This window comes from Nematolebias whitei, chromosome 17 (genome assembly GCF_014905685.2).
Source record: "Nematolebias whitei isolate Nwh7 chromosome 17, NemWhi1, whole genome shotgun sequence".
NCBI classification, from domain to species: Eukaryota; Metazoa; Chordata; class Actinopteri; order Cyprinodontiformes; family Rivulidae; genus Nematolebias; species Nematolebias whitei.
This window is the reverse complement of record NC_056514.1, coordinates 33,057,437-33,085,067: the sequence shown is the minus strand read 5'-3', so window position 1 is coordinate 33,085,067 and position 27,631 is coordinate 33,057,437. Positions and strand designations below refer to the sequence as shown.

General features: G+C 40.1%; 1 protein-coding gene across 1 annotated transcript in view; it reads right to left on the bottom strand.

The window, feature by feature from the left end:
* Positions 1 to 6,336: 6,336 nt before the first annotated feature.
* nrxn1a (neurexin 1a) overlaps positions 6,337 to 27,631 on the bottom strand; it is a gene marked incomplete in the record, with an annotated part of 91,833 nt that continues 70,538 nt past the window's right edge. The window contains 6 exon segments of the mRNA XM_037691501.1: positions 6,337 to 7,639; positions 10,270 to 10,348; positions 20,481 to 20,791; positions 21,824 to 21,913; positions 22,827 to 22,998; positions 25,981 to 26,162. Coding sequence (XP_037547429.1) covers positions 7,338 to 7,639; positions 10,270 to 10,348; positions 20,481 to 20,791; positions 21,824 to 21,913; positions 22,827 to 22,998; positions 25,981 to 26,162 — 1,136 coding nt within the window.

Genomic DNA, 27,631 nt, shown 5'->3' with positions numbered 1-27,631 from the left:
ACTTCCCTTATCAGTGGTACGGTACATCCACGATGGCTTCTCTTGTTCCGCCTCTTCCACACTGGGTTTCTGTTGCTGCCTGAGACATTCACTCATCAGTTCATCATTGGGCCTTCTTCTTGATGTACTCCAGGATCTTAGTTGTTTCATCCTGTATAGTGGCTCAGATGCTCACTAGTCCTCTGCCTTCCTCCTTTCTCTATGTTTATAGTCTCAGGGTGCTGGACTTGGGTGAAACCTGCCATACCTTGTGAGGAGCTTTCAGGTCTTGATGTCAGTGACTTCTATCGCCTTCTTTGGCCAGGTTATTATACCAGCTGGGTGTCTGATGACTGGCACTGCAAACATGTTGATGGCTTTGACTTTGTTCATTGCCATTCAGTTGGCTTGTCAGGACCTGCGTTACTCTCTGTAGGTTGTGGCCTTATCATGCATACCATTCTACTGCATTAATCCAGTCATCAATGTCAAGGACATTCCAATGTCCTTGTTATATTTCCTGGTGTGGTGGATCAGTGAGTCAATGTTGCAGTCAGTTTTGGCACACAGCTTGATGTCATCCATGTCCATCCACCTTGGAACCAGTATCCAAAGCCACTCTTTGCAAAGATCTGGCTGCTTGGCTGCCCTGGTGTTGGTGCCAATTTACTTCTTCTTTAGGTACTGACCACATGTTTTATATTATATATTATTATATATTCAGCTAATTCTGATGCATTTATAGTCTATGTAATTCTGAAATACTGATCAATGTGCTTCAAAGGACAAAGGACTTTTAAATTGCTGCTTTGACAGCATGTTTTAGCAGCTGTTGTAAAAGCTTAGCTTAGCAACACATACTGACCGAGAAAACAGCAACGATCTAAACATAACGGCGTGTAAAAAGGCCTCGCATGGCTTTTCTTCAAAGTGCTAAGAAAAAAGTTGGAACTCTAGCTGTTTTAGATTAAATTAGCTTTAAAAGTGCCCCTGATGTATAGCTGTTAGCTTGCAAACTTTTCTCCAATTGTTTTCTAATGCAGGTAAGACAGTATTTATTCACATGTATTCCACAGCAGTCCTTCCACAGTAAACCTGAACTACTAATTACCAGGTGTGTCTGTGTCTAGTTTTTCAACATTTGATCAAAAACAGCTACAACTCCATCTTTCCTCAACATAAGAAGATCTTAGTCCAAATCTCTGGCATGAAAGACGGCGGGTGATATGCATTCTATCAAGGAATTGTCAGATTTTAAATGTTGTTTTACTTTATATTAACTTTAGAGCTCTTTACTCTTCACTGAAAGCTGCATTTCAGTCTCTTTTCCCTCTAAACTCAGGATAGAGTCTGAGTAAATAGAGAGTGAAATCTTTTTCTCTGTTTTGGGCGACCAGGTGTAGCTCTGAGTTATCTCCTGCCTCGTTTTCGAGTTTAATGACGAGCAGAGTTTTTACATTTTTGGCTGCTACTGTCCATGCGTATCTAAGAATGATACGTGTTGTGTTGTGGGAACAGCATTTGGAAGAAGAAGCCGGTTGTGATTTATTCCACAGCAGGAGGGGGAAAAAAAAATGCAGCCTTGAGCTTCTGACCCGACACACACAAACACACACATATTCTCCCACAGTTGCGCACACACACATAAGAGCAAAAAATAAAAGAAAAAAGAAACAGAAGAAAGAGATGAAAGATGAGGGACAAGCTCAGAGGAGTGTGTTGATGTGTGTGTTCTGATAATCTGATGACTCCATTGTTGTACACCTGTGCAGGGGAGCAGGAGGAAAAATACAGCTCTGCTCCCCGTTCTCCCCCCACAAATTAAATACATAACAATAATTCTGAGAATGCACAAAAGTAGGTCTGCTTTACAAACATATTTCGACTATGAAACAAGTAGACAGAAATCAGGATTCAAGATGGCTGCCACATTAAATAAACCTCAAAAACCATAAAACGGGTGTAACTTGGTTAGTATTACAGATATCATGCTAAAATATAATATTGTAGTAGCTAAGAGTCATCCCTAAAACACATTTTAAGCTCTAACAAATTGCTTCAAGCTTTTATATAAAATTTTGCTAATAACTTTTAGAAAGAACTCTGTCAGTCTGTTAGCAAAATATCTCATGAACCACTGGATGGATTTTAATCAAACTTTCTAGAAAAATGCATTAGATGTACGTCTACAAATGATTAGCTTTTGAATTTTATTTGGTTGCATATGACTGCCACAGCTAATTGATCTTGGCAAACACAAAAAGGCTACAATTGAGTCATTTATACATATTGAGCTAAAATTAGACGTGGTAGTAGTTGAGAGTCACTCCTAACACTCTGAGCATGAGATCTCTGAATAATCATGAGATTGCGCATAACAATATTTTCAACATCTAATACGGTATAATTTCTCAACACAAGATGATCTTAGTCAAAAAGTCTGGTATGAAAGGCAGCGGGTGATATGCATTCTGTCAAGAAACGAAAGGCCTAGAATCGTTTTTAACGATTAATGTAATCTTAATGGCTCGCGATTGGTTCCATCATCGTATTGCTTAATTAATACCATCAGAAATAGATGGCAAAAAGATTTCCCCAAGTTTTATTAAGAGATGTTTTTGAACTTTTATACAAATCTGTGTGAATGTAGAAATCTGCATTAATGTTCGCAGTGTCTTTGTCCTCGTGTGAAAACTGAATATTTTCAGTGTTTTTCACAAAGATCACAAAATCTGTTTGCTACATGTTAAAATGTATCCATGCGGAAAACTGACCGACTGACCACCGATGAGCCACAAATCAGTTCTTTTTTGTGTTTTCTAGTGAAACAAAGCAGCACAATCTCTATCTGGGTGCTGGCAGGCTGGTCAAGGACAGCACTGCAGCAGATGTCTACAGCCAAACACAAACCTTTTTGTTGAGCACAGCCTGTTCATGGAGGACGGAAAGGAAAGTTGTAGAAAAACAAGCTGCGAGAGAACAAGATAGGGAGGTGTTTGTTGAAAAAGCGAGTCCTTGCAGCCGCTCTCACCTGAGGATGCGAGCTCAGCTGTGCAGTCTCTCTTTCATCCGGCAGAAAGGAGCTCTGTTGAGGCTTCCACCATTTACTTCAAAGCTTGTTGTGCAAGGCAGTATTTATACATCTACCGTCCCAGAGCGCGGCTAAGCAGGAAAGAATGTCACTTTTTAGAATTTCTGAATCAGAAGATGAAGAGAAAAACACAGGGAATGCAGTTTCTTTTAATAAACGTGCGATTACTACATAAAACGTTTGCTTGTAAGGAGCTGAAGTGAGGATTGTGAACAGAAAATAAAGCTTAGTTCTTTCAGGCTCCAAATGACAGTAATTAATGTCTTCAGAGAATGCTTTGAATATTTTCTTTTTATTTTCTGGTGCAGCAAACATTTAAATGCTCCTTTTGAAAGAGCCCAAGGTCTAACAGGACAGCTTCTAATAAGGCCGAGCGTTCTCTGAAGGAAAACATGTCACCCACTGCCTTTTATGCCAGAGATTATTTATAATCAGAAATGATGAAGTCGTAGCCGTTTGGGTCAAACCTTGAAAATATCATTATGCACAATCTTAAGTGACTTTGCGAGACACTACTCACAGTGAACGACTCCCAGTTACTACTGCATCAAATGTTAGCTTGCTCTCTCTCCTTCAGGCTGAGGGTCAGCCACATGGATTCTTCTTCTCCATTTTGCTGTTTTGTGTATCGGCTGTTGTGTCTTCATATTTCGCTGGATCATCTTCTGCCATCCCCTGCTTCATTGACCAAAAACTTCTGTGTTTAATAGCCTTTTTACCTTGTTGTCATCTTCCATTCGCTGCACATGCCCATACCATCTCATTCTTGATTCCTGTATCTTACCCGTGATGCATGCCATGCCAAGTGTTTTTCTTATATCATCATTTCGCCGTCTGCATTTCTATTCTTTCCAGGTGTTCCTCTTCCTTTCTCTTTAATGTCCATACCTCGGCTCCACAAAGCAAGACTGGGCCCACCATCATCTTGCACTTTCCCTTTAATACGAATCAGCACCTGTTGTCACAAAGCACTCCTGTCAGCTCCCTCCATTTGTTGCCACACCGCACCAATTCTGCATTTAATGTCATCTTCACAGCTTCCTTTGGCATTTATCACCGACCCCAGATATTTGAACGTTTCGACCTGCTTCAGTACATTTCCTCTATCAATAATTGTTAATGTCTCGTTAGCTTTTGAGCAGATCATGGTCTGTTATTGCTGCGTTTATTTTCAGACCTTGCTCTCAAGTACCTGTTGCCACCATCTGAAACTATCTTGGAGATTAACTTCCAGCCACAACTATCTGCATACAACAGACCCCACGGCACTTCACTCCTAATAAGCTCAGTAACTGTGTCCATCACCACAATAAACAACAGTGGGCTGAGAAACGAACCCTGATGAACGCCAACTTTAATCTCCAATGCTGTACTGCATCAAATGTTAGCTCAACACCTGTAAAACTGAGAGTTATACTATGGTTTAATTCTTATGTTTTGATATTTTCATTAAAATATTGTTCCATGAAACAAACCCAAAGCAAATTCTAATAAAATTTAATTTATATATCAAGTGGAGCATTAAGGCCAGCCATAATGCTCATGCTCTGCTTGTGAAAGTAAATCTGTTGGGCATCACTTTGACACTCAGACATTAATTCTAAATGTCACAATGCCGGACAGGATGGGGGGGATATATATATATATATATATATATATATATTGTTCCATGAGATATTTTGCTAACTAACGAAACAAATAAATACAGACACAGGCAAAAACACTGTTGCCTTAATGCAATAAAACGTATACATTTTATAATGCTTAATACTAAGTTCTTATGCGAGTTATGGATAATTTATTTTCATTAGATATGTTTAAAGGAGCCTCATTTTTCCCGGCACTGACTGCAGCAGTTTTTTTTTTATAACAAATACATGAAAGTGGCATCAATCTTCAAATGCAGCTCTCTGTCAGAAGTCTCCCCTTCAAGACACGCTCTGAAGCTTTATGCAAACCATGACTACTCCGTCTTAATTTGACAGCTCTTTACTTTCATGGCTGCGGGTGATGAGATCACGCACACATTTCTGACTGCGAGGGAAAGCCGAACAAACACACCCGTAGGCTCACTTGGGTAATATTTTATTTACTCATTAATCTTCAAAACTATTTTTTTATAATAAATTTCCACTTTATGTTCATCAAAGAACCGTAACAATAAAAATAAAAGTAAAATACTGTAGAAAAATTGTACATATAGAAAATAAACATGGTTAATGAAACACCTAAAATGTGGAATCCCATCGGTTGAGACGCCTCCTTTTTATTTTAACACAACAGATGGGCAGAAAGCCAGAGACGTGGATGAACCCAAAGCGAGGGGACATACCGAACAAGAAGAGAAAAAGAGGGCAGGAAACAGAGGTCCAAAAGGCCAGTTAGAGATGATAGAATAATGGGAACGTTAATTTTGACAAAACACGTCTCACAGTCAGTTTCAGGCTCTTCCTCGCCCTGGTCCATGTTTGCATGCATCTGCCTGGTTAGTTATCTTGCTGGAAGAACTGGAGGGGCTTGCTTGAGTCATGGCACTGTTTGTATTATTTATTAGTTCATGGGGCGGGGTGGGGGCTACAGTTCATGAGCTGTAAAGGGCTCACACACTTTGAAGAGAGAATTATACTGAACAAGAAATCCATCCTAGTGTGTCGGGAGGGTTGATTAATCAGTCGACTGGCAGAATGGAGGCAAAGTGAAAGAGGATAAAAGAAAAGCAACTTAAGCTGAACAGCTGATGGCGTCAACTGGACTTTTCTATCTATTAGCAACACACGGTAACTTTTACTTTCTTTTCCTCTGCTGTTTTTTGTCTATAAAAGGCGGTTTGTTAGAGCAAGTATGGTGGGCGTGGCTTATAGGACATCAGAATAAAAAGCAGGACATCACCTGTGGTTAGGCACACAAATCCAGGTGTTACACTGTGACCTGCTACAACCCCCCCCCCCATCCCCCACAGGAGAAAAAAAACCTGGACACACCACCACTCCACAGCACAGCTCAGAGACTCAGGCATGCAGCACACTCGAGATGGTCACACTTTTAACGATTCGAACTGAGAGTTGATTCTGAAGATTTAAAATCATTGTCGAAAACCGAAAAAACCCTTACAGAGCGTGAGCGTGTGTGTGTTTACTTCAAGCCAAAAAGTTAGCGATGGCGGTGTTATCTGGAGTTTGTTTGCTTTTTTTTTTAAACGCAGTATAAATCACACGGAGTAAGATAATTCACGTGCATTAAGATTCCCCCCTCCCTCCCATCCCCAGAGTCTGTACTGCCCGATATTCATCATTATCATTGTCATAACAATTATCATAGTGGTCACTTTCACCTCCATCTTCTCTGATGGTCTTCAGAGTCAGTCACACAGGTATTGTGGATCTTTAAATTTAACTCTGTATGTGTTTGTATACGTTTGTGTGTGCGACACTGCAATCATGCACGACTGGTGTCTGTAGGTAGCATCTGAAGTCTCAAGTATCTTGTCCAGGAAAAAAAACACCTCTCAGTCTGATTCCACCTTTGTGATTTACAGGGCGCCGTTAAAGACATCAGCTCTGCGGTGTAACAACCACATCTCATCCGTTACATTGACTAACACCGGCTCCGTCTTTGCCCGTTTTACTCGTAACTCACTGTCTTTATGGCTACACATTGAATTCCTGTCCTGTTCCTCGAGGCTAGGCTCAAACCACTTGTGTGCTCGTCTCCTCAGCATCCTCTGTGCTTTGTCGAGTCCCATCTGCTAACAGGGAGGAAGGCCAAGAAGCTTGGAAGAGACACTTAGTGCTTTTACATCCTCTTTGTTCTTGTGTGCCGCCTCTCACTCAGCCCACTCAATCTGCCATGTGCTTCACTCAAAGTCTTCCTCGGCCTCGCTCATTCCAGAGGTCCGGCTGGCAGAGAAGTGTGTGGTCTGGCCCCAAAATGGTTTGTAGCTGGGAGATGAACTGGTGCTTTCTAACTCATTTGGAATGGTGTTTATGCTCATAAAACAAGCCTCTGATAGAGGCTTTGCTCATTGGTAAATACTGTACACAGTAAGGGCCGGGGCCTCCAGGCGTGTCTGTGTGTATGTTTAAATGTGTGCGTGTGGGCTGCTTAGTGTATGTCTGTGTGCAAGTGTGAACGTTGGGGAGTAAACATTAAAATCATCAAGTCTATGTTCCTGTGTATGACATTTTTTTTCTTGGAGAATATATCTATTTATGTACATATAGCGTTATATATAAAGGTGTAAGTGTCTGTGTCTCGGGGACATTGCGTCTCAGACATAATACTCCTTGTCTTTGTTCTTTTTGTTTTTAGAGATCTTGGCGATGCCCAGCGGCTTGTCCTTGGTGCTGCCGTTGGGCTGCGTGGCTGAGTTGCTGATGTAGTTGCGGCTCTCGTCCACGTGGTAGGAGCCTTCGTCGCGGTTGCGATACTTGTACATGGCATAGAGGAGGATGAGGATGCAGAGGGCGGCGGCTGCCACGATGCCCACCACCATGCCTGTTGTGCTACTGCTCTCCCGCACCACTTCGGACGGACCCGGGAACACCTTGATTTCTGGCAGAGGAGGACCAGCTGTAAGCGGGGAGGAAGAGGTGAGGAAAATGATCTCTTCATTCATTATTAATTTGAACTGCATGTGATGGGGGTGGGTGGAGAGCAAGAAGACATGATGCATCATTGTGATGAACTATTGGATAAGCATTTTTCTAATGGTGTGCTGGCAGGTGTAATCTGCAGCTTAGAGCCAAAGTTGTTTACATATCATCTGGTTATGGATTACATGTCAGTGCTGAGAGGAGGGTCAGAGCAAAGGTACCTATATTAATTCTGACACTTCCTGATAAATGCAGGTGGTGAAGGCTGCAGCAGCTGACAGAAAATTAAATGATGGTTGGTGGAACAATTTACATTCTTTTGTTTTGTGAGCTGATGAAGAAAAAAAAACAGTGAGGAAAATAAATAATGGAAAATAATAAATACTAGTGATGCACTGATACCAGTATCAGGTATTCAATAGTGATGCACTGATACCAGTATCAGGTATTCAATAATTTTTGCCTGCCCTCATACTTGTATTCAATTTCATAAAAATATTTACTGATACATCTTTAAGGCAGCGTGTCGTTGATCTTTTAGTTGAGCAGTCTGGTGGTAGAGGAGAATTTATTTATTTATATTTTTCCCCAAGTTGGCTGTCCTGATCCACACTCTTAATCAGTTAGTTGGTCACGGTAATGCACCATAAACTTCTTTGTTAACTGGCAATAAACACCAGGAGAAGAGGGGGGAAAATCTGAAGCTGTGTGGCGTGAACAAAGTGAACAACTGAGCAGATAAGGGAACACGGTAGTCCCTTGCTACTTCGCGGTTCGACTTTTGCAGACTTTCTTTTTTGCGGTTTTTCAAAGTAAGATTGTAAACGACAAAAAAAAAGAAAAGAAAAAAGATTGTACATGATATACGATTGTCAACTTTACTATTACTCATGTAATTGGGACAGTACGGGATACAATAACAAGTTAACGAAAAATACTTCGGACAGGTGCTGCCATTTTATAGTTTTCTCAATCATCCTACACTGTATCGCCAGTCAAAAGGACTACATTACCCAGAAGCCAACAGTGCTTCCAGCCGTTGCTTGCTGCTGAAATGGAGGGAAAGTTTTGATCCGATCCGAAAAAGTTTGGTCCTTATTCATAGTGACTTCAGCGCTCAGTGGATGCAGAGAGCCGTACGGAACTGACCGGGAATTGGACCAGGACTACTTCCAGCCTCATCGGTCAATCCGAGTGCTGCTTGCTGGCCCATGAGGTCTCTCAAATGGGGAGGTGTTGCTTAGAGGTCCAGTGTCTTCTTCGGAGCTCACCAGGACTTTTTTCATCCAGATTCGGACTTGATCAGGACCATTGTGTGGTTTTGTGTTGTCTATCCGAAGGTTCGGTTCTCTCTAAAAGCATCTTGATGCTCAAGGGCTGCAGAGAGCCGATCAGAACCGGATCAAAACTAGACCAAGGCTGGTGAGCCCCTATATAAAATTTTGCAGTATGTAATTACTGTACAGTACATATACGTTTGGTATGTTGTTAAATTTATGTAGGTTTAAGAGTTTAGAACATTGCAAGTGTGGGAAAGATTCAGAAAGCCTTAAAATATATATATATAAATACTAAAATAAATATAGCATTCCTACTTTGTGGATTTTCACTTATTGTGGAGGGGTCCAGAATGCAACCCCTGCAATAAACGAGGGACTACTGTATAAGGATTTGAAAGTCCTATTCCTGAGTGTGTCACTGCTCAGTCCCTGGTAAGAGGACAAAAGCCTCCGTTATCATCTTTGAGGTGAAAAAAGACATTGTTGAAAAGCACGATGGCAGCGAAAGTTATGGTTCAGAAAAACCTCGTTGACGAGCTGTTTATCAGCCACCCGACGAGTCAGCAGCGAGCTGACCCCACCAGGCTGGCCATCTTCATCAATTCACACCATTCTGAGGAGAGTGGATGTGATCAAATCTTGTCAGAGTTGTCTACGACAGGTCGTTCATGAGTCTGTAGCTGCTGAAATCTCAGAGGAAAGCGCTAAACTCATGCTAGTCTAACGCTGCTTTAAAGTAGCTGTTTTTGCCGTCTCTACACTTGTACGGCTGCGAGCAGGACGTCTTTGCCTCATTGCCTTATTTTTTTAAAATTATTATTGTATATTTTTCAGATTTTAGCAATGTTACCGGGCAGGAATAGTGCCTCTGCTGTGCAGTGAGGATGACCGTTAAATGTTTTATGAGGGGAGTATTTTTTTTAACTGATTATTTTATTGTCAATGTATTCTAAAATGTATTAAAAATGTAAAATTTCAACATGTACATCACCTGTTAGAATGTATTAAATATGTTAGAGGTTTGACTAACTGTAAGAAGTGTGATGGCATTTAGTGCTCAAATATAAGTAAATGTACTTGCTCTTGGTTTAGAAAAATGTGGTATTGGTGCATCCCTATTAAATTCTCTAAGATTAAATATAACAAATGATAACAGAAAGGTGAGGGGAAGGAGCAAAAAGCAAAGCATGAAGATATGAGGTGGTGCCCAGACACAGCAACCAAAGTGAAAATGAAAAATTCATAAGAGCAAGTGACCATGGGAAAGAAAACTGAGCAATGGTGAATATGCATAAAACAAGCTAAAACATCAACAGATGGGTCTCACCTGAGCTGAGGTCACAGGGTTCAATGTCTTCATCGTCGCTTGAACATTCAGCTGACGCCACTAGCAGGTCGTCCACCGACTGCGGGGAAACAAAATCAAGATTTGAATAAAACATATATACAGTTTATGAAGGCCCACAGCCTGCGCTCCACACCTCTTCTGTTTATTTTCTACATGTGTGAGCACACAGCATCCACCCTTCGCCCACACGTTATCCAGTTTGCACTCCAGCCCCCAGCAATGGCTCATGGCCAAAACCAGAACACGAGAGGAGAAGGAGAAGAAAGAAAACGGGAGGAGAGAAACAATGAATCCTGTTTAAATCCACGAGGGAACTACCACTTATCTCCTACTCTTTTAACCCTCCCCCTCTTGTTTGCTCAAACCTTTTCATTATCCTGCTTCGTCTGATATTGGGAAGCGTTCCAGTTTGGACCAGGAATGTGCAGCGTGTGGATAAAAATAAAACATAAAACACAACAATTAGCTGTTTTATTCAGCACCTCTCCGTGAACGCCCGTATTTTACCGAGTATCTGAACAGCAGCTCTTCCTCTCTGTCTTGTCTCCTCTCAATGGAAAAGGCGCCCTTTTTTCTCTCCGTCCCTGCACCTCCTGTTGCCATGGCAACTCTTAAGTTCAGGCAGTTAAAAATGAAGGGGAATAAAATAAAAAAATAAAAAAACAGGGAGTGTGCACCCTCATCGGGGACCTGTGCATTGATTTGCTATTCCTGCCAGGATGTGTGGGGAGAGGAGAGAAAAGAGGGAGTCGCTAAAAGATAGATGGATGGATAAAACCGAGTTTTAGGTGGAGAAAGAAGAAGACGGACCAGAAGGAGGGCTTCAAAGTGCTGCTGTCTTTGCTTAACACCGCGCTAATGTGCGCCGCATATTCATGAACTACTGTTGAACATCGCCTGCCTTGACGCTTTGGCATGTGAGATTTTACTGTGTGCACGTGCATGTATTTTAACCACTCTGGGCGCTCAGTGAAATTAAAATTGAATTGTGATGCATTGCAGTGGATGTTAGTAACCCAGCGAATAAAGGCGAGGGTAGAGAGCAGCAGAGTTACACAACGAGAAGAGCTCACACACAAACTGATGGAAAATTTGGGCCTAATCAAAGCACTAACTGAGTATCGATGTCTTCGGTGAAATTTACACAAAACTAATTGCTTTTTTGCCACCATGTCTTTGTAGGGGCACAGATTGTGCATGTAGTCAAGAAGCAGGTCATATTAAATCGCCTGCTCTGGCCTTGTAAGGCAGGATGCTACCCCTAACAAGTCTAATGTGGTTTAGGATGGCCTGAAACATGCATTAGGTCATTGATGCTTGACTTTGTCTCTTCCCTCCGCTGCCTTTTCAATCAGTTCAGCCCACTGGCCTGTCAAATGCTGCAAGGGTGAGCTTAGCCCCTGGCATCCAGCCAGTCAATAAACCTCTGTGCCTTTGCCAGGATCCAAATAACACTTGAACCAGTCAGCCAGTGGGAAACACATTGCCTATGACATCTGCCACCAATCAATGTTAAACCACCATGCTTGACCATCAGAAGCACCTGTCTGGAATCCTGATTTCCAGCTCTAATAAAAATTTACAAGGTGCCTCCTCTGATTTGTGACATCACGTAACCAGCTGACCGCCCCATTCAAACAGGAAAGTGTTAATTGGAGTATTGATCCACCTTTTGTGACGGGACAAAGTGAACACGAGGAAAACCAGGAACATAAAGGCTATAAAAACCGCGTTAATAACTCGCCGAAGTTTATCAGATGTGCATGAACAATGTAGACCCAAGAGACATCCGCGCCTTAATCTTAACCCACTGCTGCTCAGCTTTTCCCTTAGAGAGCATGCTGGCATAATGACAGACAGGCTGTCAACAATAGTGAGGGTAAGAATAAACACAAGAGGAAACATTAAAAAGAATCTGCATGCTGAAAGAGCAAAATCTCTACCTGAGCAGCCGAACAGTGCCAGCGGCCGTCCACGCCTCCCTGACTGCCTAGTTCACACATACCTGCTCTACGTCCTCACACACTCTTGAAGAAGATTCAACAGCTTGCCTGCTACTTTCACAACAAAAAACCACTCACGCACACACAAACTCCATCAGCCCAAAGATGCTTCATCGGTCTACTTCTAGCAAAACGTGAACAAGCACACAGGATGAAGTTGGAAGGCTGCTGAATAGATCCTGACGAGAGAGGAGCGAGCTCCACTACTGCAGATGGTGAGATAGACTCATACAACGCCTGCATTAACAGCCTATCACTGGAGCTCAACCACAGACAGAAAGGGAGGGAGGACGGGACAAGAGGAGGCGGTGGAGGAGCGGGGTGGAGAGTAAATATGGAAAGATATGGAGGCTGGGAGAGAGAAAGAAGGAAGTGAGCAGGGAGATTCAGAAGTTTAGGGAAAAAAAAGCAAGATTTGAAGCAAAGAAACGACAGAGGATGGGAGGGAGCGATGCACAATGAAAACTCTAAGAGTTTAAAGAAGTGTCAGTTGATTCCTGATGGCCAATTGGGCTCCACAAGTTTCCTCTGTCAATCATTGCATCAAACACACACACATGAACCATGCGCGCAAAATCACATCCACAGACAGCCACCAAGCATCAAACCTAAGTGACTGCGAGCATGCCTCTAGCATAAACACTCACACAGTCCCTCTTTCTCTTTTCCTTGCTGATGCTCAGCTGTCATGCATTATTAATACCTTCCACTTTTCAACACGCGCGCCAAAAAAAAAAAATCAACTCACTGTGGACGTCAGGAGGCAGCACTGACTGAACTCCCTCTGCACAAAAAGCACTCATGGAACAGCTAAACCCACTGGCGATTCAAGCAGATCCACTTCCGCACACACTAAAGCTTAAACTGCTCAATTACTTGGACTCGTCGAACCTCAGTTAGACGTCGCTCACCGCCCGTCCTGTGATGCAACGCGCTGCAATTCAGGTCTATTGTTCTTAATCCACCTGAGTGTGCGACTGGATTTTATCTCCACTTCATATGTGTGCTGGTTAAGGCCAGGTTGGTTGCCAAGCAACACACGGGAGCCTCAACAGAGAAGCTGTAGATTCAGCTTTAACAAGACAAACGCACACGTACAAACAGAATGTGAGAGTTGACAGGAGACTTGACTTATGTGGAGCTTTCTGCGGTACGTTGAGCATAATATAGCAGGTCTGACCCAGTTCACACATGGTGCTTCTGATTGCACGTCACGCGTGTCAGATTTAACTCTTGACATCGATATATCACAGGAGCGCGAGAAGTTCACTTAACTCGCGCATGCACGATCTGGGAGATTACCGAGAGGTGAGGTGTTAAAAGAAGCCCCCGTGACGGCAGTGTCACTCTGCAGCAGCATCCATCCAGCTCACGTATCCATTATTGATGCCTGAGGCTTAGCTCGCAGCTATCAGTGTTCTATTATTTACATCTGGAACAGCTGGTGGTTTATACACAGAGGAATGACTCTCTGTGGGAGCCTGGACGGGAGAGAGCGAGAGAGAGCAAGCTGCGGGTAGCGGGGCTCACTATTTCCATGGCAACTTATTTCATGGAGAGACAGAGGGGAAAAAAAAGACAGTAAAAAGAAATATATTTTTCAGTGCGGCACTTTTATAACACAGAACTGCAGCAGAAAGAGCCCGACAACACCTCTGTGGTGATCCGAACAATCAAGAATAAAAAGGAGCTTCTGAAAATGTGTCCCCGTACAATAACTTCAATTCTCTCTAATTATGTCTCAATAACAATGATGTCTTTCTCTTGTCCCATTTTTATTAGTTTACTGAATACTCATTATGTAAAAGCTATTAAGTCCTTCATTAGGGCAAACATTTATTGTACTGTAGTTGCAGGGAGGAACCTCTTAGTTGAGAAATTGCCATCTAATCCATTTAAGAGGATGTGTTGTAGAAGAAAAATAAAGTCCTGCAAAGCCCTGCAACAAAAACACAGTTGAGTTTATTATACAGCTGCATGCTCTTTACTGGTTTTGTCTTTCATCCTATTTACTAAAGGACTGCAGCACTGGAAACTTTAAATAATAAATATAGCGCCACATTTTCAATAATGGTTGTGTTATTATCAAAACGGTTTTAATTTTGCAGAAGATTTATTGTAACATTCAGATTGTCCTTTTGTACAGTTATTTTTATCCATCTTTTATCATATTACAGTTTTCAGTGTAATAACTATGAATATTACCGTAATTTCCGGACTATTGAATGCGCATGAATATAAGCCACGCCCACTAAATTAAAAAAGAAGAACAGTTTTTTTACATATATTGGCCACAATTGTGTATAAGCCGCAAGTGTTCATGAGATATTTACACAGAAAGATTTTTTAAAATTTGAATTAAATACGTACTGGTAACATACACAAATAAGTACAATAAATGTTTTTTTTTTTCTGAGCAGTGCCTGTAACACGACTGGTAAAAAAAAATAAAAAAATACAGTAGCCTACCAGGAAGTCACTGATCGCTATTGTGCACTAAAACTATTAAAGTCGTCTTCAGTGTCAGAATTGAACAGCCTCTGAATTACTTCATCACACACGTCCCACGTCTCTCTTTCACTGTCGCTCTCGACGTCACTTTCGTCTTGAGGTAAATTCATGATTTGATTTCATTTACGATTCACACATATTTCAAGTGGCTACAAATACTTTGTTTCATACAACGAGGGGGAAAACTCCTGCAAGGGGTGGGGAGGAGAGAGCGGGACAGTGGACCAATGAAACGCTCACTGTGACCTGTTTGGTAATTTCACAGCTCAGTTTTTTTAACCCTTCTTTATACAGGTAATCTCATTGAGTCTCGAGGACCCTCCCCCCCAAGAGAGATGTGTATTGGGCAGCTACAGTATATAAGCGTCTGGGCGTGACGAGGCTAAATGTTTTGGTGGCATGAAGCTCGTTAGCCTGTCAAAAAAATGTATTCCATAATTTAGCTGCAGCATTGTATAAAATGTGGTGTTCAAAGCCTGTGAAAAAAGTAGTGGCTTATATACTGGAAATTACGGTACTGTGCCTTTCTTTTTATTTTTTGCTCTTTTTACTTTGTTCTTATCATTTACCAACAACCTCATTAATGAAACTCATCTCAATCTTCCATATATAACCAATATTTTAAGGCTTTGTTTTTTCTGAGTGTTTGTCCTGTTAGAGTTTTGGGGGAATTGTCATAATTATTTTAAATCCTTTTAGCATTCTGTTAAAAATAGCTTAAAAATAAGATCAGAAGTAGGATTTTTTCCCCCCATAAACGGGACATATATTTTTACAGGTCATGCTTATTATTAAAAAGGCCACTTTCCAGTCAATGCTCTGTTATAGGGATATTACTTACATGAATGTGTCATTACAAGTCTTACCATGTATTGTACACAATAAACAACAGAGCTCTGAGGATTATTCCTGATATAAAACTCTTGCACATCACTGTTTCTCGTTACCTTGACTACATTTAAATTCTAACACTGGCAATTCACATCCTTTTCAAAGCCACAATAGCTGTTCAAATATGAAATATTTCAATGTTTTTTATTGCATTTTTTTGTATATGTGTACCATCTATAATAAAAATAACAACTAAATAGACGTGGGTTCAACAACATCGACACGTCCGAGCATGTTTCGAGTCCAGAGTCGTGCTGACTTTGATTGTTGAGGAAGAAGCCGAGACAGAAGTACAGAAGGCAGTCAAACAGCTGATATGTGGACATTGGAAAATATGGAGGCATACCTGGCTGGAGATAGCCACTACACTGATGAGAGCCATAAAATGTGTATACCGTTGTTGGGACTGCAACACTTCCCACGGAGCCATACCACTGAAAATATGGCACAAGTGAAAAAGGACCTGATGGTGGAGTGGGCTATAGCTGACAGTAAGATGTTTCGTCACAGACGTGGCACCAAATAGGATTGCATCTGCTAGAATTCTTCAGTTTAGGCACTGACTGCATTGCACATGCTTTAATTGTGAAAAAGTCAATCACAGATCAAGAATCTCCTTTTTCAGACCAGGCTCCACAGCTAAAGAGAAGGAGGTTCAAGTGCAGCAGCAGATGGGAACTGAAACTGATCAGTGAGGTCCCAACAAGATGGAACAGCAGATCACTGGGTCTTTCTAGCCTCCTTAAAAACAGATCACACTCCACTTTCTGCGGAAGACTATAGCACCATTCAAGAAACACTCATTGTGTTCGCTCCTTTCAGTGGAGCTGAAGAGAAGCCGTCTAAAGAGAATGTGTCTGGTCATTCCAGTGCTGAAAATGTTGGACGATGAGCTTTCGCGCAACGCCTCAAATGTGAGCACACAGCCTGCAACGTAGCTCCTGGAAACCATCAAAAGAAGAGTCACAAATACTCAGTCTGGAGTCTGTGAGTGTGATGGCACTTGCAGCTATGCTTGACCCGAGATACAAAATTCAAGAAGTTCATCCAAAGCTTAAGGAAGCTGTGAAATGCCTCAAAGCAGAGTGTGAAGCTGAAAGAAGGAGCTTTGAGCTGTCCCCATCAGCTGCTGGTGGAGCAAGAAACACAGCCTGGACCTTGAACTCAACATTTAACATCAGGCATGATGTTAATTCAATATAATTGTATTTCATGTTTTATTAAGTCACATGATTTGTAGTTAATTACCAACAATGAAGTACTGTTTTCAGAAAGCAGATTAATTCCACCAACCTATCAGGAACTTAGGAATATCGGAAGAATCAGAAACACACTTATATCTGCACATCTACAACCCCGTAATAAAATATGTATGTAATTCCTCCTCTTCTGCGCAATGTGATAGAATTTTCTCCAGCGCAGGAGAACTGGTCTCAAAGAAAAGAAATCACCGTGGGCCCAACATGCTGCCAAAACGTCTGCTCCTCATAGAAAAATGAGTAAACCCCGCCTTGTCCCCTCACATAATCGCTCCAGTGTTCACAAGCACGTTCATGTCCAACATGATTTTTACACAACACATTTTCATTTATCTTTCCTTACAAACAAAATGCCGTAGATTCTATGTTTGAGACACTGTTTTTCTGGTTATATTCAAATCAACTGGACTAGATGCTGGTACTGGACTCTTTCATTTATTATTTAATCATTTGGTGTCAGACCGAGTGAACGTAGTTCAGTCAACACGATCTCTATCCAGGTTGCCTGCGATGATGTTTAAGTCCAGCAGATGTTGCCATCAGGTGAGACAACACAGTGTCAGCACAGTGCTAACAATTTATTTATTTTATTTTATTTACCCTTTATTTATGCAAGTAGTCTCACTGAGTCACGAGGACTCATTTTCAAGAGAGACCTGTTTGGGAGCAGATGGTGGGGGTTAAGGGCCTTTCAAGGGCCCAGAGAGCAAATGAGGGTGGCGGCAGGTGTGGGTGTTTCACCTTTTCCACCCACATTTTGATGTTGTCAGTCCGGGGAGTTGAACCTATGACTTTCCAATTACAGGCCCACCTCCTCTAGCCTCTGCACCACCACTCCCCTGATTAATTGATTAATTAATTGACAATTAGAGGAATGTGCCCACACACAGGCGTCATTTACTCATCGCTACAAACACCCATCATTCGCTACCATAAGTCTTACATAATTTGTAATAAATAAGCGAAATCAACAGATTCACATTTTGTTGCTAGCCGTTTGCTTACGTTTGAACAAGCACACTTCAGACAGTCTCGGTGCTTGACCGGTATGGAGTCGTTAAAAGAAGCCCCAGATGTAAATAGAGTCAGAGGGAGAGCAATGGAATCAGAGACAACAAGTCAAATGCAAAAAGGTAAAGAAACGGGTAAAAGCTGTAAGGAAGAGAGTTGGCAGGAGGAGAGGAACTCAAGCGGTGGAAAGCGTTAAAGCAGATGTTGGGACTGAGAGCAGATGCGAACGAGCTGTGCTGAGAACGGGAGGAATTTTGTAACTGATTGAATTCAGTTGTAAACAAAGACGAAGAACATTTTTGCCGTTTTCTAACTCGATATTTACTAAAACCCTGACGAGTTTAAGTTACGCTAACGCCCAAACAATCATTTACAACATAGATATTGTGCTAGAAGCATAAATATTCAAATCAAAATCATAGAAGAATTGAGTACTTTGACAACTTTTATGGCTTTTAATTTTTAGTTTTAGTCTGATTTTTCCTCTGCTTAACCGAAGCTATAGTTTTAGATTTTTAATCATCCATTAAATACAGATCATTGCTGGCTGTTGATGTTGGAATATAACATCCTCTTTAAACAGACTTAAAAGCTTAAAAATATACTTCAAAGACTTAAAACGATCCTCTGCTTTTCATTGTATCTTGAGCATTCATCATCACCAGCATCGATTTCAACTCTATAGTTATTTCAGATCTGTCATCCATAATGTTTAATGTCGCTCGCTGTACTTTTTATTTAATGCAAGTGATTTGCTTCGTGTAACGGTTTAATTTGCCTCAGCGTATGAACTGCGTGACACATAGATAAAATTGCCTTGCTACTTACAGCGGGAAAAAGTACCCCCCCCCCCCCCGTCATGTCTCTGCCTTTCATAAGTGGGCTGTGTGCATACTAATCCTCATAAGTTCAGGAAGAAAATTATCAAAGCAAACTGCCACTTTTTAACAGTGTGAATGTTGATGAAGCATTCACACTGTTGTGATCCATTTTTCTTCCATACATTTTTAGGCACAATTCTCACCGTGCAGTTTTCAAGCTATTTCAACAAATCATAGATCAAAACGTTCATCTCTTTCAGGACAATCCTTCTATGACTTTTGGTATTGATGCAACTTTAGCTTTTTGACATATTTAGCCTTTTCTGCCATTTTTTTTCTCAGAGAAAATGAATCGAGCTCACTTTCCATCCTTCAAATCTCCTCCTTCCACATTTTGTTCTGTTCAGCTACTTTCAGCTTCCTTGTGCAAATTTAAACTTTTTCAGCTACTTTCAACTAATTTCAGCAGTTTTTTCAGCTGTTTTGTGCTAATTTCAGATTATTTCTGCTAACTACATTTTTGTGCTTCTTCTAACTTCTTTCTGTGAATTTCAATTTATTGTGCTCCTTTCAGCTTATTTATACAAGTTTCAGCATTTTCTGCTATTTCAGCTACTATATAGCTGTTTTTGTGCTAATTAAGCTTTTTCAGTCAATTCCACATTTTTTGCACTCATTTCAACTTTTTTCAGCCTAATGGAGCAAAAATGAGCTCTCTCCACTTCTCTCTTGGAATTTCAGCTTCTTTCTGTTTTTAAAGCGACTTTTCAGCTGTTATTATTTTTTTTTGCTTATTTCAGCTATTTTCAGATAATTTCCACTTTTTAGTGCTAATTTTTGCTTCTTTCAGTCTAATTGGGCAGTCAGGTGTTTTTTCTGCTTTCTTATGCTAATTTAAGCTTGTTCTACCTTTTTGAATGACCTTTTAAGCATTTTTAGCTACTTTCAGCTGTTTTCAGCTTCATTAAAGTATTTTGAGGTAATTTCTGCTACTTTCAGCCTAATTAATTTCTTTCTGTTAATTTTAGCTTGTTATCCTCCATTCATTTTTTTCAGCTAGGCTCATCTTTTTCTACTATTTCAGCTACTTTTTAGCTGTTTTTGTGCTAAATTTAGCTTTTTAAGTTAATTCCACATTTTTTTTTAGCTCATTTCAGTTACTTCCACTTCCTTCTGGGAGTTTAAACTTCTTTCTGCCTTGTCAGCTACTCTTAAGCTATTTTTTTTATACATATTTCAGCTTTGTTTTTAGCTAAATTCCTAAATTTTGTGCTCATCTTTGCTTATTGAAACCTAATTCAGCAAATATGTATTTCTGCTTCCTTCTGCTAACTTAGGCTTGTTACTCCATTTCAGTTACATTTCAGCATGTTAGCTAATTTCAGCTGTTTTTCAGCAAGTTATTCAGCATTAAGCATTCGCACTGCATTTTCGCAGGAAATGCAATTCCTCTAGTAATCTGTTGTGACACTGAGGGATGATTACAGTGTAGTGATATTTATGCGTTTGAGAGGAAAATCATTTGACCACACACAGCAAAGGTTTATATATATAATAATAATAATAATAATGTCATCACAATGTCAGCACTGTATGTTTCCATACAATGACAATATATATATATATATATATATATATATATATATATATATATATATATATATATATATATATATAATCAGGACTGCACTGACCTGTGGCGTCCCGCCTGGCTTCCTGTTCGTGGCTGTAGTGGTTGTGATGTCACTAATGGAGGGGGAGGAGCCTGAACGGTTGCCACCGGCTGCAGCGCTGGACTGCGGGGTGATGGAGGAGGACGGCATGTCGCCGACCAGCCGCGCGCTGCCCTCTACTCTGATGTGCGGGTGGCCCTCAGCAGCCATGTTGAGGATGCGGAGGCCGTTGTAATAAAGGCCAGACAGCTGCCCCTGGAACATGGGTGCACCGTCTTCGCCTCCGCCAACACGCACCGTCGTCTGGCTGTTGAAAATGGTGAGCTGGCGGCCTACACGGACACACACACACCAGACACGCCGCACAGAGAAGGAAAGTGGACAAACGCACACATGCCAGCAGTCACATAAACGCACACAAACGCACACAAACGCACACAAACACACACACACACACACACACACACACACACACACACACACACATACAAGAGTGTTTGAGTGTTACACAATCCACCCCCCTAATGCATGGTGAGAGGATGGGATAGGTTAAGCATGGCAGAGCAAATCGAAGCCGTGGAGAACCATGGAGGAGACTGAGGAAGATAAGTGTGGGAGAAGAGACTGAGGATGAAGATGCAGAGAACAGAAATAAAGGAGAACAAGAAGAAGAAGGCAGCGGATAAGAGGAGTCAGGGCCCGGAGAAGACAGGGCTGACAGATGGTTGCTATGGTGATGGCTATGCAGCACAACATTGTATCTGAAGGAGCAACAGACAGGCAGACAGAGAAACAGATCTAGAAAACTGTTGCCCTATAAAGCATGCACTGGTTATAAGCTCTAGCACTGCTCACTGTTAAAGGGACTAGAGGCTAATTTAAGAAGCTCTATTAAGTTTAGGAGGAAAACTTTTACATATTTTTTCAAAAAGCATTGCTCTTTTAGTTCAAATTTACATAAAACATTTTTACATGTCACAATACTTTGCATGTACTTTAATTTGATAACAATTTTTTCAATATAATCTTTAATAAATGCTTTATTATTTACAATTTGATAATAAAATTAATTTACCAGACTTAATAAAGCATATTTTATCAGCACTTCTATTTTCTGATTTATTCACATTTAAATCTCTCCATCGTCCCTTTAACCTGATATTATCAGATACACACTAACAAGATACGTTCACAGGCACTAGAGTTTACACAGTATTACACACTACAGCTGCCCAACTTTTAATTACTTAGTTATGGATTTAGATTTTTTTTTAATGTTAGTTGATGGTGCACAATATAATAAACTGTCTTCAAGTTGTATTTTTAAGCTCAAAGTTTTAAGGAATTTTAATCAGGGTTTTTACCTTTGTCGAGTAGCCATTCGTCAACTACTCGACCGAGCCGATAGGGGATTCGCTGTCTGGCGAGGGCCAGGCGCTCGTTATCATTGTTGCCTTTAATTTAGAGATGAAAACACAGTAGTAATTACGCACATCCATACGTGGTACAGGAGCTGGATACACAAAGAACAGCAATGAAAAGAAAGTAATGGTCTGCTCATTGTTTGCATGTGGCTGCGTTACGGTAAAGTTGCGTTTCCACGAGGAGAGAAGTTGCATTGACTATGTTTCCAGTGAGCGGACTCTTACTCTCTGTTCATTGGACTTAATTTAAGAAAAAAAAACATTTCAGGGGTTAACATCTGCAAGAGCACAGGGAAATAACGTTTCACATTCTGTATCTGACTGAGTTTAGAGTTACATACAGGAATAAGCCTCACACACACCTCACAACAACTACCATTTATCATTTTTAGCTACCTGCGTTTACCACTTTTAAATATAAAACAAACAAATGTATAAAAACAAAAAACTATATTCAACATAGTACACCTTTTTTCTTATTTTTTCTCTCTAGTTAAACATTTATCTCAAAATATGACAAGTTTTTAAATTATTATTTGCCCAGAATTGCACCAACTATTATTATTTTCTTTTATGTGAGGAAAAATATCTAAAACCTGAATTTACTATTTACAGAAAATTACCTTTAACACTATTTAACAGGCCTAGCATAATACAGCTGGCTAGTATACATCGCTATTGTAATTGCTATCTCATTTTATGGTTTAAAAAGTCATGTTTCATATCAGATCAAACATATTTCATTTCAAACACAGTAACAAAAACAAAGTTGCAATTATATATCTCAAAGTCAGTGTTAAAATAAACATGGAAAGAACAATATTTTATTTCATCAGTCCGTTGAGGTGGCTGCATTTGGACTGAGGTGTAGGTCGGGCTGCCTCAGAACAGGCAGTGCAGGCATGAGTCAGTAGGGTGGGGTTATGTGGGCGGAAGGGCCTACCTGAGGGGTACCGCTCTATGACTGGCAGGTCGTCCAGTTGGAGAGTTGCATTGCCACCACTTCGGGTGAACCGAACTATGTGGTACTTCCCATCATTGACAAACTTGGAGCTTTCCTCGATGTTGATATCGTCGGTGCCAACATTGAATACCACTCTAATGTTGCCCTTGTCCTGAGGAGGAGACAAGATCATTCATTAGAAATGTAGGGGTTCTTTCCTGTCTCTCCTTATTAAAGCTCTTACAACGAAATATACAAGTTTTTCAGTTTGTTTGTTGAGCGGCTGGTATTTAAGAGAAAGAGCAGCACAAAGCTTTCCCGCCCCTCCTGTCTTCGTGTCTTTGGATGAGACACTGAACCTCACCCTGTCAGAGTATGTGTTGGGGATGACTCAGCTTCTGTCACACCATACTTTAGCTCAATATTTGCAAAACCGACTGTTCTAGACATTTTTGTGTTTGCTAATGTCACTTAGCTGTGTTAGACAAATGAATACACACATACAGACAAGAGCAAAACATTAGTTTGATGTCTTTTATGGGAGGCTGCACTTTGGGGGTGCCACAAGGATGAATTTTAGGATCATTGCCATTCAACTTGTACATCAGTAATTTTCCATTAGTGTGAGTGATGCAATATTTTATTGCATGCAGATAAGGGCTGGCCAATAATTCAATATTGGTATACAGTATATAGCACAATATAATTTTATTCAATAATGGTGATATGAGTTTTAAGCACATTTTTGATATTTTGATATACATTATGCTATGATTACAGCATTTCACTGACACGTTTCTTTTTCTGTTCAGGTTGAAGTGGCTGCTTCAGTTTCAACCTGAACAGAAAAAGCCGTGACACAACTACGTAAGTGTGTTGTGATGTACACCACAGCTCTAAGGAGTCAGTGGTAGCGGGCTAGGCTAGACTAAGCTTCAACGCACCGTAAGTTTTTGATTTAAAATGAGTGCCCAGGACCGTCAGACTGTGACTGAACAAGCTTTCACAAGCGAAGAGAAAGCAGATGACACAATTTATAAGAGAGGAAAGACGAATTCGGTGGTGTGAAAGTGGTTCGGCTAACGTGTCAACGTGTCCCTGAAACAACACCCCCCAACTGTATCAAAAGAGAAGCACATGCAGCAAACGCAGACATTTACTGCATGGGTTGTTTAGGTTATGTTGTTGTTTAAACTTAAAACTATTAATATTGACAAAGTTGAGAGTTTTATGTTTATTTGACAGTGATTTCAAATTTCTTTGAAGGCTAAATACAAATAAAAGGTGAACATTAATTTATTTGTACGGTTTGTACAGTTTTTCTGAGGCTTTTATATTATTTATATCGTTATCGGAATTATATCGTAATCGACCGAAATTAAGAAATATATCGTGATAAAAGTTTTGGCCATATCGTCCAGCGTAATGCAGATGACAGTCATAAATGTGAAATCTTCATGTTACACACTAAAGTTTGAGAAGTCCATCACTATGTATTTTACAAGGAAATACAATCAGTGCGGCTTTTGCCTAGTAGTCCACAGTTTGTCGTTTCATTGGATGATCAAGGGTTCAATCCCCAAGGAAGTGTCCTTGGCAAGATACTGAATCCCACCTTCCCCCTTTGACTCTAAATATTCTTATTAATATATGCGTGAGAATGTAAAAGTGTTGTCTAATGTGAGTGGAAACATATAAAAGACGGTGCTTCATGGAGGAATGAGAAACATTGCAGATGTGAAGGTGACTGTTGCAAAAATTAAGATACAAGGTTTCTGCCCTACATCGACAAAATGTTTGCCATAATGTTTTTAAAAAAATCAACATTGCAGGCGCAGCTAATTACTTACAGAACTAATTCCTAGATTCAAAAAGCAAGTCAGGACGATCATAAATGCTATGAAGTACTGCTTTTGTCAGGCACATTAAAAATGTACTTACCTGTCAGAGACTATGGATGGAAATAGGCCAGTGGCTAAATCTGGCACAGTACATCTTTTCTCTCACGGATTTAACGCTTAAGTTTATTCTAAATAAGATACACTGAAAAACATGATGTAAATCCAAGTCTCACTTTTTAAGGCTTCGAACTGATTTGTATATTTACAAACGATAAATTAAGGAACACATAAAACTGACACTATGAATGTTCTTCTGGGGGTCTTTTGTGCTAATAAACCCAATCGACACTGTTTCACAAACAACTAAAAATGAAATAATTAGCCACACACAGTTACGTGCATGAAGCGGATTCAGAAGAGGTTTCTAATCAGTCTTGATGAAATGCAGTTTTCTACCACACAAGCATTTGTTATATGCTTTAAAAGGCATGCTAGAATACAAATGCATACTGACTGAAGCATTTGAGAACGAAGTAGCGTAACTTTCAATGCAAAATGTTTCTAAAATGTGCTTATTAATAGTGATGATAATTTTAGCCTGTGAGAATGCCTGTTTCGCGTCAAGTACCAATTTGTGCAACATTTTCAGTAATTGCCAATAAATAAATGTGCCTGTTGTGACTGAAAAACACACGAGAGCTCTCTGAAATGAGGTTGATTAATGACTCTGTCAAAAAACTCAAATGCAAATACATGTCTGAGTGCAGCTCAGCTGCTTTGTTTGTTCCTGTTTTCCCATAATGAGCAAATAAGAAACATAAAACATCAAGCACTGCAGCTACAATCACAGGCTGAAAGAAGTAATGCGAGTAATGAACCAATTAAATCAAGGAATGCAAATATGTAAGAGAAAGAAGCACAAACCAGACATAACAAGATAATTTTCAATGTTTTTTTAAAGGGAATATTTGTTATGCGTCTATAAAATGAATTAATTTTAATTACAGAGAGTAGAACAGAGCCTCGTCACAAAAATACTTTTTTCAGCACAGCCACTGACTTGTCTGTTTCTGTGACAGAGTTGTTTTGTACTGTAAGTGCAAAATCCTTTCTTAAGTCTAAGTTTACCACAATCTGATGATGCTGCATCTGAATTTACCAGCTGGACCAATTCAATGTGTCGAGTAACGAAACACTTGTCAGTGAAGCAATATTAGAATAAACGTGAACCTTTGTGGGCGAGCAACATGGATGAATGACTCAAATACAATTAAAACACACATTGTTGTCTAAAAGTGATCATGTGGACTTACAACTTGGAGCTGAAGGTAGTCTCCAAGACCAGACGCACTGTCGACTCGAAGCAGGATGGCATGTTTCTGTTGGGTGCTGAAGCCGAGTGCGAGTCGGTCTGCCCTGGTGCTCGGACGTTCATTGGGGGGCCACGTATAAACCACCAATCCTCCATCACGACCAAATATATAAGTGGTCCCAGCTGAGCAAGATAGACAAATAAAGACAATCCAGACATGTCTTATCTCACAGTTTCCTCGGCCTTCACGTTTTTAATAAATCTTTTGCCTATTTAGTGAAAAAACGTTCACAAATGTTGAACATTTGGCAGAATAAAACTGTGGCTTAAGCTTTAAATGTCACAACTCAACTGTTCCTCCCACAGGCTTAAAAAAAACTGGTTTCCAAGTTCCTGCTGGAGGCTGAAGTGACTCATACAAAAAGCAACTCATACATTTGTTTGACTCACAGGGTGATAAAACCATTTTGTATTACTTCTAAATGAGACTATAGAGATTCATTCAACATTGAGCTGATCTTGTCAAAACTGCATATTTTAACATCTAGGTGCACCTTTACAGAAATAGTTCAATTCAATTAAATGCAGTTTATTTATATAATGCCAAATCACAACAAAGTTGTCTCAGGACACTTTACAGAAGCATTCACATACACAGTGCCCTCCTGTGGAGGCTTTAATAAATGCACACCCACTTAGATATTGTTTCAAAACTAGAACTGTAGTTTAATATCTGTAGATTTAAAACAAGACATAATTTATCTTGCTGTATTTTTTAGAGTCTAGGGATGATAAGGGAAAAGATTCTCCCTACTATGTAAATGAGTCTTGTAAATGAGTCTTTTCTAAAATGAGTCTTTACAACCCAACCTCTTGTAAATAAGTCATGTAAATGAGTCTTTTCTAAAATGAGTATTAATAACCCCAACCTCTTGTAAATGAGTCTTGTAAATTAGTATTTTCTAAAATGAGTCTCTACAACCCAACCTCTTGTAAATGAGTCTTGTAAATGAGTCTTTTCTAAAATGAGTCTTTACAACCCAACCTCTTGTAAATGAGTCTTGTAAATGAGTATTTTCTAAAATGAGTCTCTACAACCCAACATCTTGTAAATGAGTCTTGTAAATGAGTCTTTTCTAAAATGAGTATTTACAACCCAAACCTCTTGTAAATGAGTCTTGTAAATGAGGCTTTTCTAAAATGAGTATTTACAATCCCAACCTCTTGTAAATGAGTCTTTTCTAAAATGAGTCTTTACAACCCAACCTCTTGTAAATGAGTTTTGTAAATGAGTATTTTCTAAAACAAGTCTTTACAACCCAGCCTCTTGTATATTCGTATTTTCTAAAATGAGTCTCTACAACCCAACCTCTTGTAAATGAGTCTTTTCTAAAAATTTGTCTTTACAACCCAACCTCTTGTAAATGAGTCTTTTCTAAAATTTGTCTTTACAACCCAGCCTCTTGTAAATGAATCTTGTTAATGAGTCTTTTCTAAAATGAGTCGTTACAACCCAGCCTCTTGTAAATGAGTCATGTAAATGAGTCTTTTCTAAAATTTGTCTTTAAAACCCAGCCTCTTGTAAATGAATCTTGTTAATGAGTATTTTCTAAAATGAGTCGTTACAACCCAACTTCTTGTAAATGAGTCAT